The sequence below is a fragment of the Mobula hypostoma genome, chromosome X1 (genome assembly GCF_963921235.1).
Source record: "Mobula hypostoma chromosome X1, sMobHyp1.1, whole genome shotgun sequence".
NCBI lineage: Eukaryota > Metazoa > Chordata > Chondrichthyes > Myliobatiformes > Myliobatidae > Mobula > Mobula hypostoma.
Genome location: NC_086128.1, coordinates 64,472,010 through 64,491,149, shown reverse-complemented (window position 1 = coordinate 64,491,149; position 19,140 = coordinate 64,472,010). Strand labels below are relative to the sequence as shown.

The window sequence follows — 19,140 nt, the reverse complement described above, 5'->3', positions numbered from 1 at the left end:
AAGACCATGGACAAGATTGACTGACAATCCCTTTGCCGTACGCTTTCACTCAAAAAAGGCGTTCACCGTGAAAATCTGTGCGCGGAGACGCCATCGGGAGTTCGATTAACTGACCATCTCTTTGCCGTGCGCTTTCAGACAAACAGCAAGACGTTCACTGTGAAAACTTCCTGTGCGCGGAGATGCCATTGGGAGTTTGATTAACTGACTGTCTCTTTGCCGTGCGCTTTCAGACAAACAGCAAGGCGTTCACCGTGAAAACCTCCTGCGTGCGGAGGCGCTATCGGGAGTTCGAGTGGCTGAGACGCCGACTACAGAAGAACGCCGGGCTCGTGTAAGTACAACCCGGAATGCGACTCCTGTCCGACCTTGGTTCCAGGGCGTTCGAATTTGGATCCGGTCAGGGTTTGTTCAGCCCACGTAATTGAAACGGGTGGTGGAGGCCTGTCGTTTGCAACATGCCCAAGGGTGATCTGAGGGGCAGCCCGCGAGTGTCGTCACGCATTCCGATGCCAATGTGCATGCTCACAATGTTTAACAGAACAGAATCAAAATCAGGCTTAATATCGTGCATTTTTTTTGTGGCAGCAGTACTGTGCAATGCATAAAATTCCTACAGTATTGTGTGCAAAAGTCTTAGTGTGTGTGTGTGTGTGTGTGTGTATATATATATGTGTGTGTGTGTGTGTATATGTGTGTGTGTGTATGTATGTATGTGTGTATATGTATGTATATATATATATGTGTGTGTGTGTGTGTGTATATATATATATATATATATATATATATATATATATATATACACACACACATACATACAACAAAGACTTTTGCACAATAATGTGTAACCCTATGGTTTGACCAGCGGTGTTAATCTAGGGGAAGGCAGCCAAACTTGAGAAATCTTGTTCGGGTGAATGCTGCGCGATGTGTTCCCTTGTTACAACTCAGTACCATGAAATCAGAAACAGTGCACCATATCACCATATGCGACTAAACGATTGAGCTTTATAATTCTTAATTTATCTATAGGGTTAGTAAAGAAAAGAAAAAAAGAGAGAAAGGGCCCATTCTCATGAAACAGTCTTAATGCGCAACGGTTTTCTCATCCGTTCGTTTCCCCATCGATTTCCCCCCGGGGCGTCATCGACTCCCGACCCCATTCCAAGTCCGCTCCGTCTTGCAATCTACGATTTCCCCGTTCTGGCACCTTCTCTCTCCGTCTTCCGCTGAACAGAAGCCCGTGAATCCCTCGCTCTCGGGCACGCAAGAAAGAAGAACGCTCCCCTCATTGGACGCCGCACATTCCAAAGCCCCCCCCCCCCCGTCGTCACCAGTCATAACCCAAACACAGTGCTGCTACAACGAAACCACAGAGATCAGGAGCATTCACACCAAAGATGTAGGGGACAAGGAAGAAAATGATAACAAAGTTGTTTGCTCCATTAAGGATAAACAGAGAGTAAAAGGTGGAGAGTTTCTTAAATGCATTTATTTTAACGCTAGGAGCATTATAAGAAATGTGGATGAGCTTAGAGCATGTATAGATACCTGGAAGTATGATGTGGTAGCTATTAGTGAAACATGGTTACAGGAGGGGTGTGATTGGCAACTAAATATTCCTGGATTTTGTTGCTTCAGGTGTGATAGAATCGGAGGGGCAAGAGGGGGAGGTGTTGCATTGCTTGTCAGAGAAAATACTACAGCGGTGCTTTGGCAGGATAGATTAGAGGGCTTGTCTAGGGAGGCTATTTGGGTGGAATTGAGGAATGGGAAAGGTGTAGTAACACTTATGGGGGTGTATTACAGACCACCAAATGGGGAGCGAAAGTTGGAGGAGCAAATTTGTAAGGAGATAGTAGATATTTGTAATAAGCACAAGGTTGTGATTGTGGGAGATTTTAGTTTTCCACACATACACTGGGAAACCCATTCTGTAAAAAGGGCTGGATGGTTTGGAGTTTGTAAAATGTGTGCAGGATAGTTTTTTGAAGCAATACATAGAGGTACCAACTAGAGAAGGGGCAGTGTTGGATCTCCTGTTAGGGAATGAGATAGGTCAGGTGACGGAGGTATGTGTTGGAGAGCACTTCGGGTACAGTGATCACAATACAATTAGTTTCAATATAATTATGGAGAATGATAGGACGGTTGAGATTTTTGACTGGAGACAGGCTAACTTTGAGAAGATGCGAAAGGATTTAGAAGGAGTGGATTGGGACAATTTGTTTTATGGAAAGGATGTAACAGAGAAATGGAGGTCATTTAAAGGTGAAATTTTGGGGGTACAGGATCTTTAGGTTCCTGTTAGGTTGAAAGGGAAGGTTAAATGTGAAAAAGACTAAGGAGCTGGTGGTAGACCTGAGGAGAGCTAAGGTACCGGTGACCCCTGTTTCCATCCAAGGTGTCAGTGTGGACATGGTGGAGGATTACAAATACCTGGGGATACGAATTGACAATAAACTGGACTGGTCAAAGAACACTGAGGCTGTCTACAAGAAGGGTCAGAGCCGTCTCTATTTCCTGAGGAGACTGAGGTCCTTTAACATCTGCCAGACGATGCTGAGGATGTTCTACGAGTCTGTGGTTGCCAGTGCGATCATGTTTGCTGTTGTGTGCTGGGGCAGCAGGCTGAGGGTAGCAGACACCAACAGAATCAACAAACTCATTCGTAAGGCCAGTGATGTCGTGGGGATGGAACTGGACTCTCTGACGGTGGTGTCTGAAAAGAGGATGCTGTCCAAGTTGCATGCCATCTTGAACAATGTCTCCCATCCACAGGAGTACATTCAGCCGGAGACTCATTCCACCGAGATGCAGCACAGAGTGTCATAGGAAGTCATTCCTGCCTGTGGCCATCAAACTTTACAACTCCTCCCTTGAAGGGTCAGACACCCTGAGCCGATAGGCTGGTCCTGGACTTATTTCATAATTTACTGGCATAATTTACATATTACTATTTAACTATTTATTACTATTCTATTACTATTTATTATTTCTATGACTATTACTATTTACTAATAGTAATATTACTATTTATAGTTCTATTACTATTTATTATTTATGGTGCAACTGTAATGAAAACCAGTTTCCCCTGGGATCAATAAAGTATGACTATGACTAAAAGTTTGACAGAGCCATGGTTTTCAAGAGATATTGGAAACTTGGTTCAGAAAAAGAGAGAGATCTACAATAAATATAGGCAGCATGGGGTTAATGAGGTGTTCGAGGAATATAAAGAATGTAAAAAGAATCTGAAGTAAGAAATTAGAAAAGCTAAAAGAAGAAACGAGCAACATACATCAAAGTTGCTGGTGAACGCAGCATCTATAGGAAGAGGCGCAGTCGACGTTTCAGGCCGAGACCCTTCGTCAGGACTAACTGAAGGAAGAGTGAGTAAGGGATTTGAAAGCTGGAGGGGGAGGGGGAGATGCAAAAGGTGATACGAGGCTGCTTTGGCAAGTAAGGTGAAAATAAATCCAAAGGGTTTCTACAGTTATATTAATAGCAAAAGGATAGTGAGGGATAAAATCGGTCCCTTAGAGAATCAGAGTGGACGGCTATATGCGGAGCCAAAAGAGATGGGGGAGATTTTGAACAATTTCTTTTCATCGGTATTCACTAAGGAAAAGAATATTGAATTGTAAAGGAAACAAGGCGGGTAGTTATAGAAAGCATGACGATTAAAGAAGAGGAAGTACTGGTGCTTTTAAGGAATATAAAAGTGGATAAGTCTCCGGGTCCGGACAAGGTATTCCCTGGGACCTTGAGGGAAGTTAGTGTGGAAATAGCAGGGGCTCTGACAGAAATATTTCAAATGTCGTTAGAAACGGGGATGGTGCCGGAGGATTGGCGTATCGCTCATGTTGTTCCATTGTTTAAAAAGGGCTCTAAGTGTAAACCTAGCAATTATCGGCCTATGAGTTTGACATCAGTGGTGGGTAAATTGATGGAAAGTATTCTTAGAGATGGTATATATAATTATCTGGATAGACAGGGTCTGATTAGGAACAGTCAACATGGATTTGTGCGTGGAAGGTCATGTTTGACAAATCTTATTGAATTTTTTGAAGAGGTTACTCGGAAAGTTTACGAGGGTAAATCGGTGGATGTTGTCTATATGGACTTCAGTAAGGCCTTTGACAAGGTTCCACGCAGAAGGTTAGTTAAGAAAGTTTAATCGTTAGGTATTAATATTGAAGTAGTAAAATGGATTCAGCAGTGGCTGGATGGGAGACGCCAGAGAGTAGTGGTGGATAACTGTCAGATTGGAGGCCGGTGATTAGTGGTGTGCCTCAGGGATCTGTACTGGGTCCAATGTTGTTTGTCATATACATTAATGATCTGGATGATGGGGTGGTAAATTGGTTTAGTAAGTATGCAGATGATACTAAGATAGGTGGAGTTGTGGATAATGAAGTCGGTTTTCAAAGCTTGCAGAGAGATTTAGACCAGTTAGAAGAGTGGGCTGAAAGATGGCAGATGAAGTTTAATGCTGATAAATGTGAGGTGCTACATTTTGGTAGGACTAATCAAAATAGGACATACATGGTAAATGGTAGGGTACTGAAGAATGCAGTAGAACAGAGGGATCTAGGAATAATGGTGCATAGTTCCCTGAAGGTGGAATCTCATGTGGATAGGGTGGTGAAGAAAGCTTTTGGTTTGCTGGCCTTTATTAATCAGAGCATTGAGTATAGGAGTTGGGATGTAATGTTGAAATTGTATAAGGCATTGGTAAGGCCAAATTTGGAGTATTGTGTATAGTTCTGGTCACCAAATTATAGGAAAGATGTCATTAAAATTGAGAGAGTATGGAGGAGATTTACTAAAATGTTGTCTGGGTTTCATCTCCTAAGTTACAGAGAAAGGTTGAACAAGTTGAGTCTTTGTTCTTTGGAGCATAGAAGGTTGAGGGGGGACTTGATAGAGGTGTTTAAAATTATGAGGGGGATTGATAGAGTTGACGTGGTTAGACTTTTTCCATTGAGAGTGGGGGAGATTCAAACAAGAGGACATGAGTTGAGAGTTAAAGGACAAAAGTTTAGGGGTAACATGAGGGGGAACTTCTTTACTCAGAGAGTGGTGGCTGTGTGGAACGAGCTTCCAGCAGAAGTGGTTGAGACAGGTTCGATGTTGTCATTTAAAGTTAAATTGGATAGATATATGGACAGGAAATGAATGGAGGGTTATGGGCTGAGTGCAGGTCGGTGGGACAAGGTGAGAGTAAGAGTTCAGCACGGACTAGAAGGGCTGAGATGGCCTGTTTCCGTGCTGTAATTGTTATATGGTTATATCTGTGCCCTCTGGTCCTAGACTCCCCCACCATAGGAAACATCCTCTCCACATCCACTCTATCTGTGCCCTCTGGTCCTAGACTCCCCCACCATAGGAAACATCCTCTCCACATCCACTCTATCTGTGCCCTCTGGTCCTAGACTCCCCCACCATAGGAAACATCCTCTCCACATCCACTCTATCTGTGCCCTCTGGTCCTAGACTCCCCCACCATAGGAAACATCCTCTCCACATCCACTCTATCTGTGTCCTCTGGTCCTAGACTCCCCCACCATAGGAAACATCCTCTCCACATCCACTCTATCTGTGCCCTCTGGTCCTAGACTCCCCCACCATAGGAAACATCCTCTCCACATCCACTCTATCTGTGTCCTCTGGTCCTAGACTCCCCCACCATAAGAAACATCCTCTCCACATCCACTCTATCTGTGTCCTCTGGTCCTAGACTCCCCCACAATAGGAACCATCCTCCCCACATCCACTCTATCTGTGTCCTCTGGTCCTAGACTCCCCCACTATAGGAAACATCCTCTCCACATCCACTCCATCTGTGTCCTCTGGTCCTAGACTCCCCCACTATAGAAAACATCCTCTCCGCTTCCACTCTTTTGAGGCCTTTCAATATTCAATAGGTTTCAATGAGATCCCTCCCCCACCCCCCCCATTCTTTTAAAATCCAGTGAGTACAGGCCCAGAGCCATCAAATGTCCTCATACGGTAACCCTTTCATTCCTGGGGTAAATCTAGAGTCTCTCTGGACCTTCACGAATACCAGCACGTCTTTTCTTAGATAACAGGACCAAAACTGCTCACAACTCTCCAGCTGTGATCTGATCAATGCCTCATCAACCCTCGTTATTAATGACAATCAGGGGTGATAAATGACTGTAATATTTCATGAGCTAAATAATCCTTGCTAATGCAAGTGACCTATTTCACTTCCTGTTTAGATGTAGGCATGACAAGCAAAGGTAATCTTTAATCTTTGTCAAGGGTTTCCTATAGTGGGGGAGTCTAGGACCAGAGGGCACAGATAGAGTGGATGTGGAGAGGATGTTTCCTATAGTGGGGGAGTCTAGGACCAGAGGACACAGATAGAGTGGATGTGGAGAGGATGTTTCCTATAGTGGGGGAGTCTAGGACCAGAGGACACGGAGTGGATGTGGAGAGGATGTTTCCTATAGTGGGGGAGTCTAGGACCAGAGGACACAGATAGAGTGGATGTGGAGAGAATGTTTCCTATAGTGGGGGAGTCTAGGACCAGAGGACACAGATAGAGTGGATGTGGAGAGGATGTTTCCTATAGTGGGGGAGTCTAGGACCAGAGGACACGGAGTGGATGTGGAGAGGATGTTTCCTATAGTGGGGGAGTCTAGGACCAGAGGACACAGATAGAGTGGATGTGGAGAGAATGTTTCCTATAGTGGGGGAGTCTAGGACCAGAGGGCACAGATAGAGTGGATGTGGAGAGGATGTTTCCTATAGTGGGGGAGTCTAGGACCAGAGGACACAGATAGAGTGGATGTGGAGAGGATGTTTCCTATAGTGGGGGAGTCTAGGACCAGAGGACACAGCGTCAGAATAGAGGGGCGTCCATTTGGAATACAGATGAGGAGGAATTTCTTTAGTCAAAGGCTGGTGAATCTGTGGAATTCATTGCCACAGGAGGCCAAGTAATTGGGTACGTTTATAGTGGATGTTGATAGGTTGTTTCTTAGGTTGTCAAAGGTTACAGGGAGAAAGCAGAAGAAAGGGGTTGATAGGGATGATAAATTGGCCATGATGGAAAGCGGAGTCGATGGGTGAATGGCCTACGTCTTATCGTCACATTCTTCTTCGGTATGCATTGAATTTTACTTTTGCTTCTGCTTTTTCAGATCGCTCCCGGAACTGCCGGGCAAGAGGCCGTTCCTCCAGGTCAATGACGCTGAGAGCATCGAGAGGAGGCGACAGGGTCTGCAGCAGTTCCTGCAGAGGTAAGCCTGCGTGTCTGTGCTTCTCGGGCGCGGTGGCACCCTGTCCCGTGTCGCCGCAGGGTGGCGTTCGGATCTGTCACCGGAATACCACCCGCCAGCTTCTCATCCAACTTTGTATGCGTCCGTGAGCTGAGTGAGGTCGTTCAGCCCATCGACTCTGGTCGTCCGTTCCATCATGGCTGATTTATTATCCCTCTCAACCCCGCTCTCCTGCTTCCTCTACGTAACCTTTGACGCCTTGACTAATGAACCTACTCAATGATTTGCCCTCCACAGCCGCATGTGGCAAGAAATACTACAGATTCACCGACTATGATTTAAAAAAGAGTTTCTCCTCATCTCTGTTCTGTACATCCCTCTATTCTTAGGCTGTGTTCTCTGGTCCTAGACTCCCCCACTATAGGAAACATCCTCTCCACATCCACTCTATCTGTGCCCTCTGGTCCGAGACTCCCCACTATAGGGAACATCCTCTCCACATCCACTCTATCTGTGTCCTCTGGTCCTAGACTCCCCCACTACAGGAAACATTCTCTCCACATCCACTCTATCTGTGCCCTCTGGTCCTAGACTCCCCCACTACACGAAACATCCTCTCCACATCCACTCTATCTGTGCCCTCTGGTTCTAGACTCCCCCACTATAGGAAACATCCTCTCCACATCCACTCTATCTGTGTCCTCTGGTCCTAGACTCCCCCACTATAGGAAACATCCTCTCCACATCCACTCTATCTGTGCCCTCTGGTCCGAGACTCCCCCCACTATAGGAAACATCCTCTCCACATCCACTCTATCTGTGTCCTCTGGTCCTAGACTCCCCCATCACAGGAAAAGTCCTCTCCACATCCACTCTATCTGTGTCCTCTGGTCCTAGACTCCCCCATCACAGGAAAAGTCCTCTCCACATCCACTCTATCTGTGTCCTCTGGTCCTAGACTCCTCCACTACAGGAAACATCCTCTCCACATCCACTCTATCTGTGTCCTCTGGTCCTAGACTCCCCCCACTATAGGAAACATCCTCTCCACATCCACTCTCTCTGTGTCCTCTGGTCCTAGACTCCCCCACTATAGGAAACATCCTCTCCACATCCACTCTATCTGTGCCCTCTGGTCCTAGACTCCCCCACTATAGGAAACATCCTCTCCACATCCACTCTATCTGTGCCCTCTGGTCCTAGACTCCCCCACTATAGGAAACATCCTCTCCACATCCACTCTATCTGTGTCCTCTGGTCCTAGACTCCCCCACTATAGGAAACATCCTCTCCACATCCACTCTATCTGTGTCCTCTGGTCCTAGACTCCCCCACTATAGGAAACATCCTCTCCACATCCACTCTATCTGTGTCCTCTGGTCCTAGACTCCCCCACTATAGGAAACATCCTCTCCACGTCCACTCTGTCTGTGCCCTCTTTCTCCACTTTCCTCCCATCCCATTTATCCCATCTCTAGTGAGTACAGGCTCAGAGCCATCGAACGCCCCACATACGTTAACCCATTCATTCCCGGAGTCATTCGGACCATCCCCCTCCCGGCCCTCTCCAATGTCAGCACATCCTTTCCCTGATGGTAGTCATGAGAAGACCAAACGACTACGAAAACGGCAGCTCTGCGACGGTAAGTTGGGAGGGGTTGCAAACAGGAGAGTATCCGCGGATGCTGGAAATCAAAGTGGTGTGCACCAAATGCTGGAGGAGTTCAGCGGGCCAGGAAAAGAGTGAGCAGTCGACGTTTTCGGGCCGGGACCCTCCAGCGGGTCTGGTACGGGTGCCTCTTCTGTCCATTATTGTTCGGGTGCCCTCTAGTGGCCGAGCCGGGCGTATGAGAAGAGGTTGCAATGATAAGGATACAGACAGGAGAGATTCTGCCGATGCTGGAAATGCAGGGACACACACACACACACACACACACACAATGGCAATGCTGGAGTAAGTCAGCAGCTCAGGGAGAGGGATCAACAGCCAGCGTTTCGGGCCGAGGCCTTTCGTCAGGACTGCAAAGGAAGGGGTGGGGGGGAAGATGTCAGGATAAGAAGTTGGGCGTACTCTATTCTCGTTGCTGCCATCAGGGAGGAGGTACAGGAGCCTGAAGACACACACTCAACGATCAGGAACAGCTTCTTCCCCTCTGCCATCAGGGAGGAGGTACAGGAGCCTGAAGATACACACTCAGCGATTCAGGAACAGCTTCTTCCCCTCTGCCATCAGGGAGGAGGTACAGGAGCCTGAAGACACACACTCAACGATTCAGGAACAGCTTCTTCCCCTCTGCCATCAGGGAGGAAGTACAGGAGCCTGAAGACACACACTCAACGATTCAGGAACAGCTTCTTCCCCTCTGCCATCAGGGAGGAGGTACAGGAGCCTGAAGACACACACTCAGCGATTCAGGAACAGCTTCTTCCCCTCTGCCATCAGGGAGGAGGTACAGGAGCCTGAAGACACACACTCAACGATTCAGGAACAGCTTCTTCCCCTCTGCCATCAGGGAGGAGGTACAGGATCCTGAAGACACACACTCAGCGATTCAGGAACAGCTCCTTCCCCTCTGCCATCAGATTTCTGAATGGACAATGAACCCATGAACACTACCTGACAACTTTTTTCTCTTTTTGCAATGCTGATTTCATTTAACTTGTGTATATAAACTGTAAATTGCAGTACAGGTATGCGTCACCTAACGTCCACGATACGTTCTGTGAAATGGGACGTTAAGTGATTTGGACTTTGTGCGAGCACCATATTATATACTTATCAAACCTATATGGAGAACTGCAGTGTGCCTGTACTGACTGCGATCGGGACTACGGACGTATATGCGATCGTACGTTGTCCGAATGGACGTTAAATGGCACACACCCGTCTATATATATATTTACTGTAATTTACATTTTCTATTATCGTGTATTGCAATGTACTACTGCCACAGAACAACAAATTTCACAGCGTATGCCAGTGATATTAAACCTGATTCTGATTCGGTGGTGGGGGTGGTGGGTGGATGTGAGATAGGGGAAGCACACAGTCGAAAGGTTGGATACAGAGGACTGTTGTGGGGGGGGGCGGGGGAGTGGTTGTCGCAGTAAGAGTCACTGGACTCCCGTCGAAGAGAGAGTTTAAACATCTGCAGGGTAGGCAGCCCTCAAAGGGGACTTTGCAGCGGAGCGGGAAACCAGAAAGGCAGGAGATTCCGGAGATGCCGGAAGTCCTCAGCAAATGCCGGAGGGACCCGCCACTGTTGACTGTGTTTTTTTTTCTTTTTTCCTGTTTCAAGCGCGTAGACTGTAGAATTTCAGAGCTGTCTGGAACTATGGAGTCCCACCATGTTTGCGCCTACTGTCCGATCGATTTAACTCTACCACACACTCAAACAAACACACACACATATACACACACACACACACACACACACACACACACACTCTCACTCTCACTCCACCCAGGTGCCTAATGTATCTGTCCCTACGACCAACCCCCGGTAGTGCATTCCACGCTCCCACCGTTCTCTGTGTAGAAAAACCTACCTCAGACATTTCACCCCCGCCCCCAATATTTTTTTTATCTGCCTGTTACCCCGCTGGCATTTCGGGCAGCAACGAAGGTCCTCCATCTCGGTGTTGTTCATCGTGTCAGTAGCTTCCTCTCCATTTTCACTACTGTCAGTCACTCAAGTCCCGGGTGGAGACTCAGGAATACTGTCAGCCCTCAGGCGTAGAAGGATTCCTCACTGCTGTTTCCGTAACAGTTTTGTCGTTAGCCCTGAGCTGAGCCCCCCCCTCCCTCCACCACCACCCCCGACCGAACCTGGAGGGCCGGCGGGCCGCTCTCAGTCTGCCCTCTCCCCTTTGACCCTGCTTGGCAGTGGGTGACCCAACCGCGAGCCAAAACTTGAGGCCCTGGCTCCAGCCGGCATAGCTCTTGGGGTCACCGAGGCAGGCAAGCCCCCCCCCCCGCCCGGCCCCTCGGTCAGGTGCTGGCCCTCTTGGAGGGTTCTCCCCTCTACTGTCTCGCCCCCCCCCCAGACAGGTTAGAGTGCTGACCATAGTAGCCCTCCCATCCTTGTACGTATCCAAACTTCCCTTCGGTGTTGAAATCGAGCTGGCAGGCTCCACTTGTGTTGACCATCCATCATGGCTTCCCGTGACCCTGATCCGGGGGGCTAATCAGGTGCCCCACCTCACCCAGGGGTGACCCGCAGGCCAGCGGAGGGAAGGAGCGCTTCATACCTCCTCCGGTAGAGTAGTTTCTCCGCCCCGTTGTTCTGACCCTTTAACCTACTGTAAGATCAAACTATCCCTTCCCGCCCAGGTGGACATTCATCCGTGCGTCCATCAACTGTTCGATGAGAATAGTATAGCAGCAAAGGGGTCCTTCTGCAGCTGTACAGGGCCCTGGTGAGACCACACCTGGAGTATTGTGTGCAGTTTGGGTCTCCAAATTTGAGGAAGGACATTTTTGCTATGGAGGGAGTAGAGCGTAGGTTCACAAGGTTAATTCCCGGGATGGCGGGACTGTCATATGTTGAAAGATTGGAGCGACTGGGCTTGTATACACTGGAATTTAGAAGGCTGAGAGGGGATCTGATTGATACATATAAGATTATTAAGGGATTGGACACGCTAGAGGCAGGAAGCATGTTCCCGCTGATGGGCGAGTCCAGAACCAGAGGCCGCAGTTTAAGAATAAGGGGTAGGCCATTTAGAACGGAGTTGAGGAAAAACTTTTTCACCCAGAGAGTGGTGGATATATGGAATGCACTGCCCCAGGAGGCAGTGGAGGCCAAGTCTCTGGATGCTTTCAAGAAAGAGATGGATAAAGATAGTGGAATCAAAGGTTATGGGGAGAAGGCAGGAACTGGATACTGATTGTGGATGATCAGCCATGATCACAGTGAATGGCCGGTGCTGGCTCGAAGGGCCGAATGGCCTACTCCTACACCTATTGTCTATTGAGATGTACACCTCTTATCAAATCTCCCCTCATTCCCCTACGCTCTAGGGAATAAAGTTCTCATCTATTCGGCTGTAACTTCAGCCCTCCAGTCCCGCCAGCATCCCTGTAAATTTATTTTTAGATTATGAGGACACTCAGACCTCGTTTTTTGTTATTTAGTAATGCATGCATTCAGAAATGATGCAATGTTCCTCCAGTATGATATCACAGAAACACAAGACTAAAATTGACAAAAACCACATAATTATAACATGTACTTACAGCAGTGCAAGCAATACCGTAATTTGATAAAGAGCAGACCATGGGCACGGTAAAAAAAAAAGTCTGCAAATCCGGATAGCCCCAACATCTCACGCAGACGGTAGAAGGAAGAAACTCTCCCTGCCGTGAACCTCCAGCGCTGCAAACTTGCCGATGCAGCACCCTGGAAGCACCTGACCAGAGTCCGACTCTGAGTCCGTTCGAAAACTTCGAGCCTCCGACCAGCCCTCCGACACCGAGCACCATCTCTGCCGAGCACTTCGACCCCACCCCGGCCGCCGAGCAACAAGCAAAGCCAAGGACTCGGGGCCTTCCTCTCCAGAGATTCTGGATCACATAGTAGCAGCGGCAGCAAAACAGGCATTTCAGAAGTTTCACCAGATGTTCCTCCGTGCTCTCACGTCCATCTCCATCAAATCAGGATTGTGCTCGGCATCCTACTTGACAGATAACAGATATTCATTCTGGAGTGGCCGCTGTGCGCTGCGTCGTGCCGCCATCTTCTCCTCAGAAATTTTCTCTGCACTCTTTCAATCTTATTGACATCTTCCCTGCAGGTAGGCGTCTGGAGCTGCAGACAGTACTCCAGGTTAGGCCTCACCAACGTCTTGTATAACTTCGCCACGGCATCGCAACTGCTGTGCTCAGTGCTTTGATCCTCGAAGGCCAAAGTGCTAAGAGCCCCTCTTTACGACCCTCCCTTTGACGCCCGCTATCAGGCAATTGTGGACCTGCATTCCCAGATCCCTCTGTTCTATCACACTCCTCAATACCCTGACCACTCCCCACGCAAGTCCTACCCCCTGGCATCCCGCGTCCAGCACGTCCGCTGGCGCGAGTGGAAATTACTTCTAAAGTCTGCTGTGCCTTTTCTCCGGGTTCGTATTTGCATATGTATTTGCCAACTGGAAAGGGGGCGACGCACGCGTTCGGGCGCCAACTTGCGGTAATTCCCTCCCCCTCCCTTCCCCTATCTCTATGTCACTCTGCCCCCTCCCCCAGCTGCCAATCACCTCCCTCATGGTTCTGCCTCCTCCTACTACCCATTGTGTTTTCCCCTATTCCTTCACCTTTCCTGCCTATCCCCTCCCACACCCCTTTAACTTTCCCCTTACTGGTTCTTCACCTGGAACCTACCAGCCTTCTCCTTCCCACCCTCCCCCCACCTTCTTTATAGGGCCTCTGCCCCTTCCCTCTACAGTCCTGATGAAGGGTTCCGGCCCGAAACGTCGACTGATCGTTTCCACGGATGCTGCCCGACCTCCTGAGTTCCTCCAGCGTGTTGTGGGTATTGCTTTGACCCCAGCATCTGCAGATTATTTTGTGTTTACTTTATTAGAGCTAGCATAAATGCAGTGCAGAAAGGAAAAAAAAATTCTGTAGCGGTATGTAGTACTGTATATGGTGACATGTATGAACTGTGCAATTTGGTATGTATGTCGTGGGGTGAATGGCCTGTGCATGTGACGTACCATTCTACGTTCTATATGACCCATCCGTTGGGCAGGGTAAACAGCAGATAGTTTGTGTTCTGCTTACTTAAATCCGGTTAATCAGGACACACAGGGACCACTATATTTTGGCCTAATCAACTTTGCCCCAAAGTTTCTCGGAAAGAGTTAAAAATGTGTATATATAAAAAAAAAACACAAACTGAGTAACAAATTATGAAATACAGAACAAATCAGAGGGCTAGCAATACTATAAAAGTACTATAAAACTGTATATTAGTTCCTAATAGTCATCAATGGAGGAATTCATCCAGTGTAGTCTGCTGTGTTCTTTTGATTATCTGTAGACGAACAAAGCCAATGCTGACACCCACTGCAGCTAGTGGACTGCCTTGATGCAATGCTTTCAATGCTTGCATCCGCCAAATCTTTCTTTTCGTTGCGAAATTCCGGATGATTGTCGATGCCTTTAAAATCTTCGTAGTGCCTAACTTGTTGAAGTCGCAAAATCGTTTAATTTCACTCCTGACCGTTTTTGTCATTTCTAAGATTAACGGCGTTTCCAGTACGCAAGTGTAAAGGAGAGCTGTTACTCTGGATCCAATAGCAGAAAAAAAAAACAAAATAAGATAAAGAACACAATAATAAAAAAAAAGCTGAAACTTTGACAAACTTCTATAGATGTGTGGTGGAGAGTATATTGACTGGCTGCATCACAGCCTGGTATGGAAACACCATTGCCCTTGAATGGAGAACAGTACAAACACTCGTGGATACAGTTTAGTCCATCACAACAAAAGCCCTCCCTGCCACTGAGCACATCTACACTGAGTTACAGGAAAGAAGCATCCATCATCAGGGACCCCCACCTCCCAGAGCTTGCTCTCTTCTCGCTGCTGCCATCAAAAAGATGGCACAGGAACCTCAGGGCCCACACCACCAGGTTCAGGAACAGTTATTGCCTCTCAACCATCAGGAAAGAGGTACAGGAGCCTCAGGTCTCACGCCACCAGGTTCAGGAACAGTTATTACCCCCTCAACCATCGGGAAGAAGGTACAGGAGCCTCAGGACCCACACCACCAGGTTCAGGAGCAGTTATTACCCCTCAACCGTCAGGAAGGAGGTACAGGAGCCTCAGGACCCACACCACCAGGTTCAGGAGCAGTTATCACCCCTCAACTATCGGGAAGAAGGTACAGGAGCCTCAGGACCCACACCACCAGGTTCAGGAACAGTTATTACCCCCTCAACTATCGGGAAGAAGGTACAGGAGCCTCAGAACTCACACCACCGAGTTCAGGAACAGTTATTACCCCTCAACCATCAGGAAGGAGGGACAGGAGCCTCAGGACCCACACCACCAGGTTCAGGAGCAGTTATCACCCCTCAACCATCAGGCTGTTGAACCAGAGGGGATAACTTTCCTCACCCCCTCACTGAACTGATCCCACAGCCTGTGAACTCACTTTCAAGGACTCCTCATCTCACGTTCTCGATATACGTTGCTTATTTATTACTATTATTATTATTGCTTTCTTTTTGAATTTGCGCAGTTTGTTGTTATTTTGCTCATTGGTTGTTTGTCCGTCCTGTTGGAGTGGTCTTTCATTGATTCTATTGTGCTCCTTGTACTTCCTGTGAGTGTCTGAAAGAAAATGAATCCCAGGTTGTATATGGTGATATAGGTGTACTTTGATAATAAGTTTACTTCGAACTCTGATAAGGAGCACAATAATAAAATACATGAGGTAGTTTACACACAGATTGATTGTGTGTCCATAAAGTGAGGCTGGGCACAGGAGTGTCTGTACATGAGGTGACTCTGACAGGAAATGATAAAGTAGTGGTGGTTGGGGGTGTGTGGAGGGGTGGGTCAGTGGGTGGAGGGGTTGATCAGCCTCACTGCTTGAGGGGAAGTGAAAATACAAACTCGAGGAAATCTGCAGATGCTGGAATTTCAAGGAACACACATAAAAGTTGGTGAACGTAGCAGGCCAGGCAGCATCTATAGGAAGAGGTACAGTTGACGTTTCGGGCCGAGACCCTTCGTCAGGACCAACTGAAAGAAGAGCCAGTAAGAGATTTGGGAGGGGGAGGGGGAGGGGGAGGGGGAGATCCAAAATGATAGGAGAAGACAGGAGGAGGAGAGATGGAGCCAAGAGCTGGACAGTTGATTGGCAAAAGGGATATGAAAGGATCATGGGACAGGAGGCCTGGGGAGAAAGAAAGTGGGAGGGCGGGAAGCCCAGAGGATGAGCAATAACGGATGGGGTACAAGGGGGAGGTGGGGCATTAGCGGAAGTTAGAGAAGTCAATGTTCATGCCATCAGGTTGGAGGCTACCCAGACGGAATATAAGGTGTTGTTCTTCCAACCTGAGTGTGGCTTCATCTTTACCGTAGAGGAGGCCGTGGATAGACATGTCAGAATGGGAAGGGGAGGTGGAATTAAAATGTGTGGCCACTGGGAGATCCTGCTTTCTCTGGCGGACAGAGCGTAGGTGTTCAGCGGAACGGTCTCCCAGTCTGCTTCGGGTCTCGCCAATATATAGAAGGCCACATCGGGAGCACCGGACGCAGTATATCACCCCAGCCGACTCAGGTGAAGTGTCGCCTCACCTGGAAGGACTGTCTGGGGCCTTGAATGGTGGTAAGGGAGGAAGTGTAAGGGCATGTGTAGCACTTGTTCCGCTTACAAGGATAAGTGCCAGCAGGGAGATCAGTGGGGAGGGATGGGGGGGACGAACGGACAAGGGAGTTGTGTAGGGAGCGATCCCTGCGGAAAGCAGATAGAGGAGGGGAGGGAAAGATGTGCTTAGTGGATCCCGTTGGAGGTGGCGGAAGTTACAGAGAATAATATGTTGGACCCGGAGGCTGGTAGGGTGGTAGGTGAGGACAAGGGGAACCCTATTCCTAGTGGGGTGGTGGGAGGATGGAGTGAGAGCAGATGTGTGTGAAATGGGGGAGATGTGTTTGAGAGCAGAGTTGATGGTGGAGGAAGGGAAGCCCCTTTCTTTAAAAAAAGAAGACATCTCCCTCGTCCTGGAATGAAAAGCCTCATCCTTAGAGCAGATGCGGTGGAGACGGAGGAATTGCGAGAAGGGGATGGCATTTTTGCAAGAGACAGGGTGAGAAGAGGAATAGTCTAGATAGCTGTGAGAGTCCATAGGCCTATAGTAGACATGCCCTACCTCCCCCTCGTACCCCATCCATTATTGCCCATCCTCTGGGCTTCCCCCCTCCCTCTTTCTTTCTCCCCTGGCCTCCCGTCCCATGATCCTCTCATATCCCTTTTGCCAATCACCTGTCCAGCTCTTGGCTCCATCTCTGCCCCTCCTGTCTTCTCCTATCATTTCGGATCTCCCTCTCCCCCTCCCACTTTCAAATCTTCTTTCAGTTAGTCCTGACGAAGGGCCTCGGCCCGAAACGTTGACTGCACCTCTTCCTAGAGATGCTGCCTGGCCCGCTGCATTCACCAGCAACTTTTATGTGTGTTGCTTGGGGGAAAGTCACCGTTTTTGAGTCTGGTGGTCCTGGTGTGGATGCTACGTAGCCTCCTCCCCGACGGGAGTGGGACAGACAGTCCGTGAGCATCCTTCATGATATTACTTGGCCCCTTTCTGTATCTGTGTCCATGATGGTGGGTAGGCTGGTGCCAGTGATACGTTGGTCAGTTTTCACTCCCCGTTGTCCAGTCTTCCTGTCCTCCACAGTCCAGTGTCCGAACCGGGCGGTGATGCAGCTCGTCAGGGCGCCCCCCCACTGGTCACCTGGAGAAGTTCTTGTCTATCTATCGGAGTGTTTCGATTTCCAGTACGCTTTCTTTCCAGGACAACAGGCTTCCAACATGCTCCCGGTATATTTGTATTTTAAAAAAAAGCATTAACTAGTGAAACTAGTTGGAAGCAAACCAGAGCGTTCTAGATTGCTGATCAACTTTCCTCCTGGATGTTTGTGTCAGAGCCTGCCTTAATAGTGTTTGGAAACGGGAGGAGGGGTAATGTGTAAACCCGTAGGATATAGGAGCTGAATTAGGCCTTTCAGCCCATCGTGTCTGCCCTACCTCTTGTGCCGAGATGAGGCCACACTCAGGGTGGAGGAGCAGCTCCTCATATTCCATCTGGGTAACCTCCAACCTGATGGCGTGAATATTGATTTCTCCTTCTGGTAAAAAAAAAGATTCCCTCTCCCCTCCCTCCTTCTATTCCCCACTCTGGCTTTTAATTTGTTCTCACCTGTCCCTAAGTCGTCTTCCCTTTCTCCCACGGTCCTCTCCCCTCTCCTGTCGGATTCCTTCCTCTCCAGGCCTTTACCTTTCCCACCCACCTGGCTTCACCTATCGCCCTCGAGCTACCCTCCTTCCCTCCCCCCCCCCACCTTTTTATTCTGGCCTCTTCCCGCGCTTCCTTTCCAGACCTGATGAAGGGTCTCGTCCCGAAATGTCGACTGTCTATTCATTTCCCTATATGCTGCCCGGACTGCTGAGTTCCTCCAGCATTTTGTTGCTCTGGATTTCCAGCAACTGCAGATTTCCTTGTGAAATGAATATTTTCTGACCCTGGAAAGCTCCATGAAATAACCAACTTCCACCTGAAACACTCCCAATGACTTGGCCTCCACAGCCGTCTGTGGCAATCAATTCCACATATTCACCACTCTTCAGCTAAAGAAATTCCGCCTCATCTCCGTTCTATAGGGTGCCCTTGTGGCCTGAGGCTTGACAGGCTAATCCCACAGTCCCTCAGCAACTTGTTGACCCAAGGCAGTGCCAGTGGGCTTCCAACTAGCATCTAGTGTGAGAGCGATCACCGTGGTGGGAAGGGGTAGACCAGAAATGGGGGGGGGGGGAGTGGCAGGGGGAGTGGAATTCAAACCTTGAGGGGCGAAAGAGACTTGGAGATCCTCATGCAGGTGACCCTGAAGGTGAGCTTTCAGCTTGAGCTGGTGGTGAGGAATGCAGATGGAAATCTTGGGAAGGACGTTCAGGTGTTGGAGAGGGTCCAGAGGAGGTTGCAAGAGAATGGTCCTGGGAATGAAAGGGTTAACCTATGAGGAGTGTTTGACGGATCTGGCCTTGTCCCTCCCGGAGTTTAGAAGAATGAGGAGATATCTCATTGAAACCTGTCGAATATTGAATGGGCTAGAGCCAGTGGATGTGGAGAGGATGTTTCCTGTAGTGGGGGAGTCTAGGACCAGAG

At 48.6% G+C, this 19,140-nt stretch overlaps 1 protein-coding gene across 2 annotated transcripts in view; it reads left to right on the top strand.

The window, feature by feature from the left end:
• LOC134340366 (sorting nexin-11-like) overlaps nt 1–19,140 on the top strand; it is a 173,072-nt gene that overhangs the window by 60,727 nt on the left and 93,205 nt on the right. For both annotated transcript variants that reach the window (XM_063037532.1, XM_063037531.1), the window contains 2 exons: nt 234–334; nt 7,176–7,274. In XM_063037532.1, the coding sequence (XP_062893602.1) occupies nt 234–334; nt 7,176–7,274 (200 nt within the window). The remainder of the gene's footprint in view (nt 1–233; nt 335–7,175; nt 7,275–19,140) is intronic.